This window comes from Gavia stellata, chromosome 12, assembly GCF_030936135.1.
Source record: "Gavia stellata isolate bGavSte3 chromosome 12, bGavSte3.hap2, whole genome shotgun sequence".
Taxonomy (NCBI): Eukaryota; Metazoa; Chordata; class Aves; order Gaviiformes; family Gaviidae; genus Gavia; species Gavia stellata.
In genome coordinates this window covers 2714516-2732806 of record NC_082605.1, presented here as the reverse complement: position 1 = coordinate 2732806, position 18291 = coordinate 2714516, and the positions used below count along the sequence as shown (strand labels likewise).

Sequence of the window (18291 nt, the reverse complement as noted above, 5' to 3'; positions counted from 1 at the left end):
TTATATGCCCAATAGCTACGTGGATTCTCTTTCCTAATTCTGGGAAACGCATATCTAGTAACATCTCAGAAATCCCTCATGCCAACCTAAAATTCCCCTATCCCACTGCAGAAACCTCTCCCATCCAGCCCCCCAAAGGGGGAATGTTCAGGCAACAACACAGTGTGAGAAAATTTGAAGATTTATCAACATCTAAAAAAGGAAAAAGGAAAGTCACCAAAAAACCCAAGAACCAAACCCCCAAACTTAGAAAATGATGTCCTTGTCTCTTTACCCTACTGATTCCAAAAGGTACTGATACAATGCTGACCTTTCTTGGTCTCTCATTACAGTCTTGTGCAAGTAGCCATATTGTTGTGTTTGTAGAGAAAAAAACACCTTTAGTAAATAAAAATCAGTCCTGATCTTGCTTCAAGTTTCCTTTCGCTTTTAAAGCTAAATAATACTGAAAAATTCTCAGTTGATTTTGGAAAAAAGTTTTCACATATTTATTAACTAAATACTTATTCAAAATCACTAAGTTTTTCCTCTACAGGACATGCTGGAAATACCCACTCTCTATAACTTGCTTCCCATAACATTTAGCTGCCCAAAAGGTGGCACTGTCAAATTCACGCACAGCTTTTGTTAGGACTGTATTGGCACACAATGAACTAGACACCTAATCCTTTCTCATTATTGTCCATGTCGGACAATGGATAACATCTCTTCGGATTCATCCTGTGTGGCCCATATATCAACTCAAAGTACTTTCCAAAGGTAGCCAGTAGGCTGACATGGTAGCTTTTAATATACACAATACACAGGTGAGAACTATTGACACTCCTACAACAGGGAAAATAGATTTTATAATGGTAAAGGGGGTTACATTTCAGTAAAATACAAATTAAGTTACAGGTGATGTTAGCAACTGGTCATTCAAAGAGTCTGAACTGTAACTGATGCAAAGATAGCATGTACTTACAGAACCCAAGTCTTCTGCCCAGCAGTTCTGAGCAGTTGATACGAAACCGTAAGAAACGCTTTCCCGCTTTCAAAAGTAATCGGGAGTCCCTGTCTAGGGGGTTTAAGGACTTGAACGTGGCTGTAAGCACTGACCACACAAGCAGCACTTCCCGATTTCCACTGGCATCTGTTCCTCCTGGTCTCCTTCCACTCCTCCATCTACGTAACACGAGCAAAGACTTCATAGAAGTGCGTGTCCTATTTAAATTTCATAAGCAGTGCCAGTGCCACAACACCCACATCAGATTTTTGCCAGGGAACCCTGTTAGTGGTTTATCTTCCATGCCTCTAAATGGGAGTGCACTGCCACCACAAGTTAGGAGCCTCTGAGAATTCTCTGAATAAGGAGAAAGCTATTGAGAGCCCTGTAAAATCATGACCAAAATTGACTTTTCTCTTTCTTTGGAAAGCAGAGCAAGAACTGCAGGAAAAAACAACCAACAATCACCACCCAGGCCATAAACACACGTTATCAACCACTCCAACTTACTTGTTATAGTTCCTAGGAAGCAGTTACATCACAAGTGAAGCTTTAGTCTTGACGCCAATTATTTATAATGCATAATTTAGGATACTTGTTTTTCTTCTTTACTGTGATAACTTAAAATGTTCTTTTTGTCTTCATGTTTTTCTTAACATACTATTCTGTTCTCAGTTTCTCCAATACATAGTTCCCTTACTCCATCTTCCATTTACTTACAATTGCACTTACTGGAATACTTCCAAAAGCATCATTAAAACAGCTCAGATGGGGAACCAGATATCTAAATCATGGTTAAGTCCTAATCCAAGGATCATTCTTGAATTACTCGGAGGCATAAAACTATAAAATAAACAATGCAGATTAAAAAAGCAAAAAGGAAAAAAGGGCCTTGAAATTTAGTTATCGATAAGATTTTTACACAGCTTTTTTTGCTGCATATTTTCCTGTTGGATAGAATTAGTCTAACCATGACTACTTGCATAAAACAATGAGATCAAAGAAAAACTATGAAAGTTCTTGATTTTAATGTGTCAATGTGCAGACTACTACATAAAAATTGCTGCATTGCATCTGAACCAAAAGATACCTCTGGCTTAAAATCCTATCTATAAGTGTCTAACATATGAACTCTTTTGAAAGAACCAGATTATGTGCAAGGAAGCAGACGTTTTTTCACCAGTGCGTAGAGACAAATCATTAACAGAACGCATTGCCGCCCACTCATGATCCTAGCAGTTTGCACATGCACATGGATTTCCAATAGTTAGCATAGACTATTTGCAGTGTTCTGGACAGAAAAGTATGCCAGTTAATTCCATTCCTAAAGTCGGATTTTATTCCTGTCCTCACGGGGATATCTAAATACAATCATGTCTCCATTAAAAAAACAATCCACCAAAACTAGTTTAAATTCATAATGTAAGCCAACTTCAGCTCATACCCTGTCCTCCTCTGGAACTCCTGCAACGGCTGTAGTAGAAGCCAGGTTCTGTTGGCCTCATTGTGCCACGATTCTGTTTTCTAAAATTGAAATCTCTCGGAGCCAGCAGTGTGTGCGACTGAGTAAGTGCCCATCTCTCTCAGCCTGCAAAGCAGACCAGGGAGAGCTTTGTCTCGCAAGGGTACGTCACATTCTACGTCCTTCTGAAAAGCAGATATCAAGCGAAGTCAGAGAGCAACTTCATTTAGCATAAGCTGCATAGCGGGATCTTGCTAAAACACTGGGGCATTTAGAGGCGATGCCCATTGTCCCACCAAACAACTACTAGATGTGCTAAATTCTACTCAAAATGCACGCCCCTCCTGTTGTCTTGACTAGAGTGAGGGCATAGAAACAAGAATTCGACTGGGTAATTACGAGCTGTTTGGCAGATGCTACAGACCCAACTTTAACCAAAGCCCTTGAAGACCATTATGAAGCCCACAGGAAGTATAAGATATTCTACGTTTGTTTTTTTTTTTTTCTTTATACTCACATTCTATCCCCTAGATTTAGCCAGCTTTTCCTATGAATTCTAATCGAAAAGAACAAAAGCAACTCAGAATTTACCACGGAACGGCAAAATCATGAAGGAAATTTAAACTACTTTATCTACACAAATGAGAAATCCTGTGGCACTTCACCGAATTAATTTGTGCACACGTGTTGCTCATTAAGCAAGCCTTATCTTACGCAGTAACCAATGGGACTACTTGCGAACAAGAACAACTCCTTCAAGAATTGGATATAAAAATTAGCTGCATTGAATTAATGTGAAACCACTTACAAAGCTTTGTCTTTTCAAGATTGCAAATTCACCAACTGCCAGCCTGTCGAGAGAATTCTATTGAGCACAATCAGCACTTAGAAACTCTCATAAATTACAGCTGTCTATTTCCAGTGGAAATAATTTTAGACAAAATGCTTGCATGTGCTAGTTTATCCACCTGGGTGGTATCCGATTTTTAGCAAGACTTGATTCTACTTTTCAGGAGAAAAATCAGAATCTCAGTAATTCAGAAGTCAAAATATCAGTATAATACATTACCTGAAGCAAAAATTTCATTAAATTGCAAACACATACCTACCTGTGTTTACACAGTATTGCGAAAAAAAAAATTCAGCCCTTTTCCCTTTAATTCACCTATCAGCACAATGCCACTGTATTTCCTTGCCAATTGAGTCTACGAAACAGTATTAAGTGGGGGGAAACAGTTAGCTTAGTCCATGCAGAACATTTTGCCTACAAAACATAGATGGTGTCATGGCTGTGACGCCTGGAATCCTTTGCAGTACCTGAAGCTTTTGAGTCATGAAACATGATGATATGCCTAAAGATTCTTCAGTGTGTTGAAAAGCAATCCAGAAAAATAAAAAGCTTGCTACGTGAAGCACAGAATCATGGACTTCTTTTGAAGACTGTCAGGTTAAAGAGGTCCCCTCAACCATCTTCCTCCTACTAGGTAGCACTATCACGCAGTTGCACATACTTTGAGGCAATAATATGATTTTGGCTGTATTGCTTGAGAACTAGAACTCACTGAACTTGCTTCTTGACTAAACTGCCTCAGAAAACCACAGCATTACTCTCTTGTTTTTCTTCTTCCAATGGAGGATGTGTAAAAACAAGAGAAAGTTTATGAAATTAGGTGTATGCTTCTCACTTACGTTAATGCTGTTAACTCTCCAACATTTTACTCAGTAAAACATCTACTACTGTAGCTGTTCAACGCTAAAATGTCACTTGGATTAACTATCAATACTGCACTGGCAAGGTTTTTTTTTAAATGTATTAGTAATTCTGCTTGGCAAGTCAGATACGCAATTTGAAACACTTAGACCAATGGTTGAGGTATACACTCAACCTTTTCTGAAAATCAGAAAGTTTTAACACACCTCAAATTGGGTACTTAAAAAAATATTAAGGCAGTCAGTATCACCAGGAAATATTGAAGGTCTAGCTGCAGTTTACAATCAATTTCCATAATCCCTTTCCTGAAAATCAAGTGCCTAAAATGCCACTACTGACACTGCCAAGTTATTTTGTGATACTGAACGCAACTAGGAAAAAGCTTTGCTATTGTGAGCTCACCCAACTTAAGAGTAAAAAGAACATGAAGTGAAAAATTTTTGAAAACTGTATTAAGAGCTCAAATAATAACACCCTGTCAACTAAAGCATATATATGGGCATGTTCTGCTCTCCGTGACCATCCAAAATCTCCAATGAAATCAGCTCACAGTATAGCAAGAGGAGCAGGGTAGAGGGTGTAGGCCACAGGGCAGTTTCAGATGTATTAGTGCACTAAAAACAGGGATGCAAAACTCCAGCTAAGCCGGCTGCATGAAGCAGTATCACCTTCTCCTCTTCCAACTCGGCAAGTGTCTTGCAAATACCACCCAAAGCGCCGTTTGTCCATTTCCCTTGTCAGCGAAACTTGTGACGTTCCTCAGAAAGCTGATGGGGAAAGACTGCCATCAACCATCAGCCCACGTCACGGAATTTAAAGTGGTTGTGCAGAGGATGAGCAACATCTAAGAAAATTATTCTGCTTGACACACAAGTTGTTGCCTTCTTACCATGTCTTAGAGACAAGCCTTATGGAAGCAGCAGAGAAGAGAGCAAAAATTCCTGTGCAATTGTGAACCCTTTCACCATTAATATAATTTACATTCACTTTGTATTGTAGAGGCATTCATATCCCATACGTGTCACATAGCACTCCACAATACATAATTTTACTATCAATTCATTTCGATAGACCTTTCACCAATGGTGAAATGGTGAATGGTGTGTAGAGTGTGTAATTCAGAGAGTTTACCTATTTTTACTATCATCCAAACATCCACCGCAGTCTTTGACAGTGGACTACATTGGGTTTACCTGCTTTTTTTGAATATTTTTTTTTCTTCCTTCCAGTTCCTCTCCCAATTACAAATTAAGTTCTGAGTGCTCAAACAGGTACCAGTACAAGGCAACACTGATGTTGCTATGCATCTGAGAAAGGTCTTTCAATTACCTGCCAGATTTATAAGTAGTCCAAAAGTTAAACGATTAACAACCCTGAAAAGCCTTTTACAGACAAGTTCTAAGCAACACTAGAGCTTAGCAGAAACGAGTTATGAGAAACCTGCTGAGCGCTTTGGATTCTACCAATTACTGATTTTAGTTAAGCCTCACTAATCCTTCACATATCATTTCATAAAACATTTTCTAAGGTATAATCCTAATACAAAGTCTGAGGGGAAAATAAATCCAGTCTGGTATTAATTCTTGTAGATAAGCGTGTATTCCTCTAGCAGCCAAAAGGGTGGAACAGACATTCTAGTTGCATATAAACAGGAATGCTGGCACAAGATTTCAGAAACAGATGATATAGGGCTAATTTGTTTTCATCGGCTCCAAGAATATCTAGAAAAAACAATGACAGTTGTTTATTAATAGCAGCTCAATCTAATTCTGAGATGTTAGCAAGAGATGTGTGTTACTAAAGAGAAAATCTACTCAGAAAATATTACTCACCTTCTAAGAATGCTTGTACACTGATGCTTGCATCTCTAGCCTTCAGTACTTTTATAATTTTATCTAAAGCTAGAATTTAACATTCTGTTGTTTTAAATATCGAGTTCCCAATGCGCGGCGAGAGTGCGCAGTTAAAAGCAGGGATGCAGCTGACGTCTCGTGGGCGAGACATTGGGACTGAAATCAGAAAGTCTGCTCGCTGCTGTGTGACAGACCCTGTGGTTCAGGTACCTCATCCTCACTGGTACCCTCCCCTACCAGTTATCATTTCAGCATCAAGCTCTTCTGCCCGTACAGTGCTCCCGGGACTTGGGCTCTCATCACTGAAACGAGTTGGCAATGCCGTGTTACTCCACTCACAACCATCTCTTCAAGATCGCTGTGGCAGATTTCCTTCCTTCGTAGCCTTGGGTTACGTCAACAGGTATCAACGGTACTTAACCTAGTAACTGGCAGTCCAAAACCAAAGCACAAAGGGATGAAAGAAAGTAGTTCTCCCAATGAAGTCACTCAATTCCAAAATATTTGTTAGGTGTATATAGACAGAGAGCATCTGGTGTGTGGTAAAGGGATGAATTGCCCATATTATTCAGGGAAATGACCAAGAACTGAAACCACAAATGGAGCGCTGAGTTGAACACCCTACACTAAGACTTTTATATCAAGGCCACCTCCTACTCCTGGAAAATCATGTATGTTACAGCACACTTTTCGCATGATTCTAAATTGCACAGGATGATAGATTTTTAAGACGAAATACGAATATGTACTCCCAATCTCATTTCACTTTTTTTTTTTTACTTTTCACTCATTTATTTTGTAAAAGCAGGTATTTCATGCAATTTTTAGGAAGAAAAATATGTATTTTTTTTAACATCACAAGGGTAGAGTTAAAAACTAAAGATGACACAGAAACAGTTCTGAGAACCTGATGAACGTATTGCTGTCCTTTCACTGTGAAATTCAGATTAAACCTTTGTAGTTTTAAAGCCATGGGCAACTCTACAGCCATCTCAGCTTCTAGAAGCTGTTTCCATGTATTTTATTTCTGTTAGCAGTAATAAAACTGATTAAAATTAACATCAAGAAACTCATCATATTCCACTCTACCACAGAGGGTCAGCCTGACATTTATGTAGAAATCTACTGGGGGAATTTTTTTATTGTTTTTAAATTAGTATCAAATGGTGGTTTTACACATTTTAAGGACTGGTTAAGAGCTGTAGAAAACTCTTTATGGAATGATTAAAACCAGCTGGAAAAGGTCCCCTCTATATGTAGTCACTGAGTCACTCACATTACAAAGCAATACATTTGAACTTGAAAATTAGTTGTACAAGCCTGCCTGCCTTTAATTCCCCCAAATCTGTACTTTGCAGGTTATCAGAGAGGAGGCTGAGTCACACGGTTAAAATAGGTTTTACTGGGGTAAAACGAACCAAAGTAAACCAACAAAACATTGCTTCCTACTAGACCTTCTCTCTGGCTCAATTACTGAAGCTCGTCAAGGTCCGTTTAACAGCCGTTCCTCCCACTCCCCACGCAGCACAGAATCAAGCTGATCATCTACAATTCTTTCCTGCTCTAAAGTAAATTAGACAATTACTTTTCCACTTAATCTAATGTACATCTTTACAAGAAATCAGCCTTTTTGCATGATCCTCAACAGACACAAAACTTTGGATGTCCTCCATCTATTTACGTACGGAGAAGAATTACAGTCTCTGACTTGCCTTTTGGTTCAGCTAAAACATTTAGCTGATGTTTGCTCCATAGTTAGTACTTCAACTGCCAGGTTTGGTTTTTTTTTTTCCCTTAACTATTTTCCAAGCTCTCCCCTCTTTCTTTGCATATCTCTTAAATTACGCAGGTAGTCACAGAACACCACACTTTTTTGCCGATAGCCTTGGCACTGCTCAGTTCAAGAGCCAGGAGAACCCCCTGCTTTTATGCAGTGTTGTTACTTATAGCTTACCCCATTTTGTACTTCATTCCTCCTTTAAAAAGCACACAACTGGGAAGGAACAAAAAACCTGAAGAGGAGAAGTCAACTCCAGCGGTCTGATTGAAGGCGTATTCTGCCCAGGATGGCTGCTAGGACAAGGTCTGAGAGGTGCTCCATGCTGCTGACAGCTGACCAAAGCACCAGCTGCAGTGAAAGGATTACACCAGGAATATCGTGGGGTGATGGCTTTAGGCAGAAAGAGGGGAGATTTAGATTAGATCTAAGGAAGAAATTCTTCACCATGAGGGTGGTGAGGCACTGGCACCGGTTGCCCAGAGAAGCTGTGGATGCCCCAACTCTGGAAGGGTTCAAGACCAGGTTGGACGGGGCTTTGAGCAACCTGGTCTAGTGGAAGGTGTCCCTGCCCATGGCACAAGGGTTGGACCTACATGGTCTTTCAGATCCCTTCCAACCCAAACCATTCTACGATTTTACCAGCAGAAAAGCAGCAAAGGAATATCTACGGAAATAGTTAATTAAATCTTATGTCTTTAAGCCATTCATATTACTGTTTATCTCTTAAAAGAATAAAAACGGGAAAAGAAGAAAAGCCAGAATAGAGGTACTGTTTCTGGGCAGGTTTTAGAGGTTTGCTAGTCAGAGATGCTTCCTGATCTTCTGAGTCCCTCCGCACCTTATACACTGCTTGAATCCTCTATTCTGTTGCCTTGTGTTCATTAAACACACGAGGTCCATAGCAGAGGTAAGAGGAACATCTTCTAGTTACTAAACCTTGAGATACACCCTTCTCGCCAACTTTAATATGATAGGCTATACTACATATACATGTTCTTACCTGGAACCATCAGGTCGTACTACTAAATATTAAAATTGCTTGTAAAACAAGTTGCATTTTCTACCAAAAACATCAACAAAGACAGCTAATTAAAAAGGACCATCACACCGACAATTTCATAGCTCGCTGTGTATGCGTTCATTACATCTGAGAATGCAAAATGTTCAAAGCAATTGATCAATTTTAATAGATTTAACAAATACCTAGGCCTGAAAATTACATAGCATTCACCAAAAGGAAACCAATGCAAGTTTATTACAGTACAACACATTATAAGCAGAAAGAATTTTAAGGGCTTGCAGAAACAATGGGATAATTTATTATTTTTTGTCACAAGGAGAAAGCCAAGGAAAAGAAATCAAGATAATTTTCAATTTTTTCAGTGTGTTGTCTAGAATCATACTGCTTTTCTGCATCAGCCTTGTCTCTGCATAGTCAGATTCAGTGTTTACTGCATTTCCCAGCAGTTCAAAACATCTTTTGGATAAATTTTCATCGTTATGACAAGCTATAAAGCTACTGAAAACAAATCCACCGAGGCAATAACTTTTGCAACTGAGCAACAGCATAAAATTCTAGGGCATCACTTGTATTGGATATTCCATTCCGGTAGGAACAGTGCCAGCTATTCCACAACAAGTCTCTCGGGCAAGAGTCTGAGTACACTCACTCAGCTGCAAGAGACTAAACTGAGCTCAAGGTTTCCCAGTCCCATGCACGGTTGGCATCAGATTTCTGTGGCCCACCAAACCCAGCTGCATACCGCAGCTTTGGGGTGGGAGGGGTGGAGGAAGAGACAGGGACAAGACAAGCAGAAAACCCCCCCGAGTTCTACACTGCTCAGAGACAGCTGCTAAAAAGACCCTCCTAGAAGAACTGAAAAGTTTAATGAGGATGACAATGATGCAGGTTTGGCAGGACGTAAGGAGGGAAAAGAGAAGGACGAGTCTGGTTCAGAGTAGACCTACTCTACAGGTCAATGCCCACGTCACTCTAATGCATCAGCTCCAATCCCCGCTGAATTCAATAGACTGATCTGTTTCTCTCTCTGTATCTGCTAGAAACGCCAAGATAAAAGTTAATTACTGCACTGGTTCATTTCATACCCACGTAGCATTGAACGGGAGGGAAAGATCTTGCTTCTATGTAACCAGCCACTAAACCATCAGAGGATACAGGTTTCTAGTGACCGAGAAATACACGCCAAACTATCGTCCATCTGACCTCAAAACAATCTTCTGGCAGAAAGGAGGTAAAAAACAAATGGTTGCATCTCAGAATTTATTTAGAGTAACCCTTTTATCTTAAGTGCTAATGCTAGTGAGAGTCAAACACTACAATCCTAACGGACTCTTCTGCTTATTAACGGCAAACATAAGCCCATAACTAATTTCACTCAATACAAATATCTGTCCAGTTAATGCTGAGACAGTACATTTTATTCCTGGCTTCTCACCTGCTTGCAGCTCCTCGCTCAACTTTATTTCATGCATTCAACTGAACAATTTGGCAGAAGACACTGGCATCGCACGGTCAGCATACTGATTTGCTGGTATTTTGCTGATATTTTTGTGAGCAGGAATGATGATTTCTTTTCTTCAGAGTTCAAGCACTATCCCCTCGACTGACCTTATTTCATTGGAGATGATTACATTTCATCTTCATGTGCCAGAAAGAAAGGAAAACAGTATGAAGCTAATTAACCACAACGTAAAGAAGCTACCTAGACGTAGATAAAGAGCTAAGTAAGCTTTTGCCCAAGACAAGACAAAAGCTGACCAGGATTTTAGGCAGGCAGAAACATAAAGGCACAGCCTCAGCAACATTTCACCTCTGCTCTGAAGAAACACAGTTTAAGAGGGAGGATGGAAGAGTTGGACTGAAAGAGCATTTCAGGAGGAGTATGGCTCTGCCTCTGCTTGAGTTGCCTGTTTCTGCATTCATCCGTTAGCCTAATTTTAGGCTACCACAAAAGTCCGGAACTTTCTTGGAGTAACTCAAGTTCATGCTGAATAACAGAATTAATTCAGTGAACAGCCTCAAAACAGAAGATTGTATCAGCACTCAAGACTCATGCTGATTGCCTGCAGGTTTCTGTAGAGAACACACGGTGTTGATTTTCACCATCACAACCCTGAAGCCCGTATATGGGAGAAATATGCCCTGTGCTGTGTTACCAGTTTCTATAGACGCACCAAGTCTGAGCAGACCCTTCCTTTAAGGCGTGGAATTTATCTGGCAAGACATATTCATGTTACTCTATCAGTCTTGCAGCCCATAATTCCATCAGTCAAATAACACACACCCCCCCGCAATGAAATAATCTTAGTTCATTAAGATGCGTGCTAGAAGCAAGGGCTAGAGTTCCATTAACATTTAGCTTTTAGGTAGCACCCAAAGCAGATCTGAAGTAACTAGCTTTCAGTTGTGCCTATACACTACTCTAATACCTCAAAAATACAGTCTCTCATAGATGAACGCAACTCTTACCTGGGTGCATCAGCAGCAGTGATACCACACAGACCTACGCGAGCAATCTAATCCCACAGGAGACTCAGGGGGTCAAAACAAGAATGACTATTATAGGTTGAAATGGGACCTCAGTTATAGTTTGGTAAACTCACATGCCAGTGGACTTATTTTTAGATTGCAGTAGCTGATCAGCATTAGTCCTTTCACAGCTTGCCAGCATACTGGCAACCCTACTAGCAGTTAAAAAAAAAATAATAATCAAGGAATAAAGTACAGGCATCTTACTACAATCTTAACTATAGCAGCTTGTGATTTAGTTCAGTTCAGTTGCTGTATATTAAAATACGCGACCAACTTCCCCTGCACAGCCTTGAACTCAGGTCAATAATACTGATTTTGATTTCTGTTTTAAGAAAAAAAAAGCATTTCAGAGGATCTTTGATCACTTCCTACAGACTTCTGTTTGTCTGATACCAGACTGATCATTCTGCAATTCACCTGGTTTTGTGGATAGTCTGCATACCTGGGGGTAAGAGCTGGATTTTCAATTCTGCAAGTGAAGGTCCTGGTTGTTTTGGGTTTTTTAAAGAAATAAAATACGGTGTCTTTAAATGCAAAGTCCTGACAATCCCCAAAACAAGCTGCAGGGTATTACGGTGAACCCACAGCCAGTATTTTTGGACCTTGTTATCATTGATCACTGGTCATACTCCTTGAGAATCAAGGCATCTGCTTAACTGTAATGGTCTAATGAGCGTGGAACACCTTCAGATTCAAGTACGTCATTTTTAAGTTCCAGTCCTGTTTAGAGGACTTTTACAAGCTCTCCAAGTTTGAATCACACAGCCACATTTTCAGAGAGGTAGGTTTAAGAAAAATACCCTTGAGGTAACAAGTATAAAATACTAAATGAATAAGTTAGAAGTAAAGTATCTGATAATTACATTAAATTCTCTAAATTGTCTGAATCATCCAAGTGCATAATGAGCACTGCAATAACAAGTCAATGAAGGGTCTCAATGTCAAGTAAAGAAGAGACTGCTAAGAAAGCCCGAACAAGTACATGGACTTCTTCCCAACACAGATGTTGCCCCCCAGAACTGACAGGCAGCTGGCTCACAGCTTTGTCAATACAAACGACCATTTAGTACGCATTTTGATTGAAAACACTGGGAACCATCTAGAAATCATTTTTTGCAATTCTCAAAACTAAGATATGAGTCTTAAACGATATCGGAGACAGAAGCGTTCAGGAAATGTCATGTTATCTATTCCTGAACTTATCCGAGGTAGAAGATCCTTTATTTAAAATACAAATGGCATGCTAAGTAGAACGAATAAACCCCACATTTTTAAAAAAATCTGTTTCTATTTAATGCTTTCAAATAAAGTTATGCTTTTAAAATATTTTCTTAGAACGAAGACGTCAAGAAAGAAAGAATACAATGTACACATACCTGATGCTTCTTGAACTTTCACCTTCAGACCTGTAAAGTAATACACAAATAGTTAGGACATAATTACCGTTACCATTTGTAAGCCAGATAGTCTAAAAATAGTAGACCTTCTCGTGCATCCTCTCCCTTTGTATTTCAGTTGGTTTTTCTAACGCTCCTTGTACTTCCCCTACTAATGAGACATTTAAAAAAGAAACCAGACTACTTAGGTTTGGAATAAATCTACTAGAAGTTAAAAAATAATTGCAATATTAAAATATATGCTGACACTCTCTGAACCCTCAATAAAGACCTTCTGTAAACATGCAATAACAAAGATTTATGTTCCATATTTGCAAGTGAAAAGCCCCGGCCTCTGACATTATTCTAGAAGCAGATTAGTTTGTAGCTTTTTTTTTTTTTTGTCTTTCTTTGCTCTTTAGTTGAAAAGGTCAGAGGCAAACGCATTTAGGAATCTAATCCCCAGGCTTATTAGGCACTACTCAGAAAGCGCTAGGGTTTGCAAATAAAAGTAATTTAAAATATTTTAAAACCCACACTTGTCTGAAGTTCATAATTTGTAAAAATAAGGGGTAAAATACACTAAGTTACAGAAGCTCTTCAAGGGCAGGTTTTTCTCAAGGTGAGATAACTTTATCAATCAAAACTGGAACAAAGCCTCTCCCCCCTCCCCCTTAAAAAAGTACTTAAATTTTTTAACTGAACAAATTTAATTTAATGTCATTCATACCGACAAGGTTTCCTCCTCCAAAGAGAACCAGAAACGTAACACTCCCAGCATTTCACGCACCAACACAAAACCCCACAGAAAACACACAACCGTTTGCCCAATTCTTCTCCTTCCTCACTCCAAACCGATCCAGCCCCAGCGCTACAGAAACCTCAAACACAGCAGTAGGCTCTGCAAACCCAGGAACCAAACATACAAAGCAAAGCAGGAGATTCCAGAGGAAAACAAAGCCTCCAAACTCCCTTTCCGTGCCATAATCTTACCAGGGACTCAAATAAAAAGGTGATCGATATGAACTTGCAAACTCTAGCACTTAAGTAACAATAAGCCAGCACCAAAGTTGCCGCCGCGAAATCCCAGAGAAGGGTATTTCTTTAGGAACTAAAGAATCTTCCCTAGTTAGACTGAAAAAAAGACCAATTTCTTATTAGAATGACTTCAAATGACAACTTGCATATTATGCTAGAGGCAGTATAAAAAGTTATGGCTAGTAAAAGTTTCATAAGTCTAACAGCAGAAAGCAAACAGTACTAATACGTAATTTTCAGAATCTATTGTAGAAATAGGTACCAAAAACGGACATTTTTTTTCTCCCCCCCTTCATTACACGCTCTAACATTATCTTTATTTCCTTCAAGCTCAAAGAAGTCTGGATGATTTGAAAAGCACAAGCTCAGAGGAAAGATGAACTTAGTCTCTCGTCCCATGAGGTACTCGGGTAGTGGGAAGAGTACTGCAATTCAGCGGACGGAGTGTAGGTTACAGAAAGGTGACCAGGGATACCTACAAGTCGGACTATCAGTTGTTGTTCCTGACACCTAACATCCTAGAATACTTTAAAACAGAAGGGAAACGAGGACAGTGGAAAATTCTGTTGCCCAGAGCAAAGTGAGTCAACTTCTGCCTGGAAAGAAGAATGCAGTGAGTAGCTGTACTGCACAATCTCTCAATCTGGGACACCCAGCAGATGTGAGAACTCACAAGGTTTGCTCCAGAGCTTAACTGCGATTCAAAAACGCTTTTCTGAAATGGTTACAATTGTCTTTTTACTTGAGGTGATGAAGAATCATCACCGGCCTTCGTTTAAGGATGATTTTCATTTAACAGTATCTCTCAGCACTATAAAAACTTATTGTAGCATTTTGTGCACCCAACGCAGTATCTACCCATACAAAGAACACTCTCGACCTTTGTAAAAGCTCTGAGAATTTGGGTGTTACTGGCATCATTATCTGTTATCACAAGATTTATTTTACTGCATATTAAAAAGGTTTTATAGAACAACATAGAATGGAAAAACAATCCCAACAAATCCACACCCAGAAGAGCTCTTAAATAAATATTTAAGAGAGAACGATTTGTCGGTTCTTGTTAATGAAGACAGGATCTGATATCAAATGGCTTTACTTCCAGCTGCGTTACTTTCTTTCATTCAAAACATTTTAACATATAAACATGCGCAGGACTTGAGAAGCGGTCTGCACTTCCACCCCGGCACTCCTGCCCTAATAACACAAGCAGTCTGACGTCCACCTTCATACATACCTCTTAACACGTGCAAGATGGACCAGAACAGAGGCGAGGAAAGGTTTGGCACAGGGCTAAATTCTAGCATCAGGTTGGAGCTTCATGAATTCAGAGCTGACACGGTGTCAGTTCATGAGTCTCTTGTGCTTCCCTTCTCATTTTTTAAAGCCTGCCTGGTCACTTTAAGTTGTTAGGTTTTTAGACACACTTACGTATTCTGATAGACAAAAGGTAACTTGAAAGCAGCTTTTTCTACATGGTTACCTTATCCCTGAAAGTTACCTGAACACAATGGAAGGAAGAGAAATGAACTCACCTATGCATCCCCATGAGTAATGAAAAAATTAATGAATAACATGTTTAACTGACACCTTCCCACACTCAGTTTTCAGCAAATTACATCTTGCAGAACATAAGCCTTGCAATTGAAAAAGATGTTATAGGTAATTGCTTGTACTATCAAGTTTTCAAATATAGCTGAGACAACTAGATTTTTAATGCCTTGATTTTCCGCCTTTCCTCTTGACTAGAAGAACAAAACCATCTGAACCATCTAAACAGGGAAAACGTCTTTGTGTGCTCAAAGGGTTCTGGGGTCACTAGAAGCAGCAACCAGCCATCCTAGACCACCTTTCCATCAACTCACTACTCCTCTGACTAAAACTCAAGAAGTATTTTTAAAAAGGCAAGGAAGAGTTGCAAGGTAAGGGCTGGGCCTCTGCAAGGTGCTCTTTGCTGAGTTACGTCCAGCTGCGCCACGGCTGGAACCAACGCCACGGCTGGAACCACCACCACGGCTGGAACCACCGCCTCTCCCAAGCTGAATGCCTTCCAACTCAACGCAGCTAACAACAGGCGAAGATAGACCATCATCCCTTCTTTATTTTTAGGATCCCCAAAGGTAAAAAAACTGCTAAATTTGGCAACTGCTAAATTTGCATTTACAAGGCGAAGATTTACTCAAGTAAATTCCAAAGAGTTATTCAGAAATGGTCAGTTTTACTTGGGGAATGAGTAATTGGTTTGCAGGGCTGAATGAACACACTGCTGAAAAAAACCCTACTACTCGTAGTTTGAAATAAAGCATTAGATTTTCTTTGAGCATTTTTTAAAAGCCAGGATCTTGGATCAATATTTCATGTTTCTGCTTACACTGTAATCATGTCCTGGGCTCTGTATTATTTTTTTCCTTTTGACTAGGCAAAAGAAATGATAGCATCACTGCTGAAACACAGAGAAAGATGAAAAAGTTTCTGGCGATATATTGCATTATTTCTTCTAAGGTGGACCTTAAAGAAAGAAAAAGCTACAATATATATCCTCTATGCTACAGTACTTTATTTTAAACAGAATATATTCCATTTATATATCTAAGCTATATCAGTGATGTGACAAATGTCATGCAGCTTTCGCCAAGATTCCTCCTCTTATCTCTGGCTGGTTTCCAATATTTCGAGTAGAACTAAATATTATCCTGGACACCCCACTGAAGTACAAGTTTGTCTTCTTCCTGATCCCAGGAACTTCATTCTCAGTAGGAAATACAGCAAAACACATCCTCTTTAAGATTACTATAGTCAAGAGAAGCAGAAATGACTTTGCTAATAGCAGTATTTACTGTAATACCATTGCAAGCAGAGGCCAGAAGGAACAGGTACCATCATAACAAACCCTGAACCAAAAAATAAAGGCAAAGAAAAGCAAAACCCCCAAACTTAAGACTTAGAGGGGACAGCAAACCAAAGTGACTGTTAAAATCCTGAATGATTTTTGTTTAGGTTTAAATGAAGCGCTGCCATCACCCTCCATCTGTCAGTCCACATCTGTAAAAACTGGAGATTTCACAGAAAACATCTCCATTCACGTTACCAGCATTAATTACTGTCTTTTGCTTTGCATACCCAAGAGACAGTCACCACTACCCTCCTATAAATACGCCAAGCAGGAAAATGACAAAAAAGCATCTTGGCTTCCAGTTGCTGAGTTGGTTGGCAATTTTTCAACAAAACATTCTTGGTGGGAAGTTGTCAGCTCATAAAAATTGAAAGCCATTTGCAGGAATATGGCAATTTTAGAGAAATCTTTGAGAAAAGCACAAGACAAGACAAAAAAAGCCACTCACATTGGGAATGTGAGAGGTTCCATTCCCGACCAGCCAGTCTCTTGTTCATTTAGGTGAGAGTAGGGTCTTACATCCCCAAAGCAGAGCTCATTCAATGTTTTTTCCTCGCTCAAAAGATTTTAGCAAGTCTTTGGCTCACCCCAGCAGGAAACGTTCAATCCTCTCCATTATTCCCCCCTCTTAAAGCAATAATAAACAAGCTGGAAGTCTTATGTCATCTGATTTGTTGTTTACACTTAAAGCTATACTTAGAAGTGAAACAGCACAATGTAAAGCTGCTTCCAAAAGCAGCTTCAGGACCAGCTTTCAGTCTGACTCATGAAAGTAATCATTTTCAAAATAAAATATTGTTCATAACCATTAAGGCATATTATGTAGACTGATGTACACAATTACCCCTGCAACAATTTCAAGCTTAGCAGATACTTTATTTGGGCAATGCGTAGAGTTATGGCAATGTTCTATAAAACTAGATTACATACAAAGCAGAAATAACAGTTTTAAAACTCTATTTGTCTAAGATTCATGTTCAGGATGCAAATTTTGTTTTTCATGGCAGGGTAGAAAAAAGCCAAAAGCAGAACTGAAATCTTACTGTAAAACCCCACCAGTGGACTGGACTTTAATAACAGCCCCACAGCCACTCATGTGGTAACAAACCAAGTCCTGTCTCCTCACCTATTTAGAGATGGCACTCCCATTGGAATACAAAGAACTGGGTTAAAGCCAAGGTTTATAACAGCATGTCAATCTTCCATGCTAAATAATCATACTCCATCTGAAATACATCTTCCTACAAGCCACAAGAACTGATTTTAGTTTTTTGAACAGATTTTAGGAGGCCTACTACAGGTATGAGTATACAGTAACCATGTATTAAAGAGCATTCTAATTTCATTTTTTACAAGAGGAAAAGATTGAACCAAATCTTTACAGAGCAATACTAGAATCAAGGCATTTGATTAAGCCTTGCTATGAGCACAGAACTTGCCTCAAGAAAGCTACACCTCTTGCAGGTTGTCCTTCCGTGGTATATGAAGTCTTCCAGCATATGTAATGCAGATGAACAGATTACCTTCAAGGAAAAAAGCTTCAGGGAGAATTCGTTAATGGCTATATAAACGATACCACTTATATCATGAGCAGGCATTAGCGTGCGTCAGTATAAAGCTTCTATTGCTTCCAAGCAGCA

At 39.4% G+C, this 18291-nt stretch overlaps 1 protein-coding gene across 1 annotated transcript in view; it reads right to left on the bottom strand.

Annotated features, from left to right (window-relative positions):
* Positions 1-18291, bottom strand: part of IQSEC1 (IQ motif and Sec7 domain ArfGEF 1) — a 365437-nt gene that overhangs the window by 274671 nt on the left and 72475 nt on the right. Inside the window, exon 2 of the mRNA XM_059823034.1 lies at positions 12721-12750. Coding sequence (XP_059679017.1) covers positions 12721-12750 — 30 coding nt within the window. The remainder of the gene's footprint in view (positions 1-12720; positions 12751-18291) is intronic.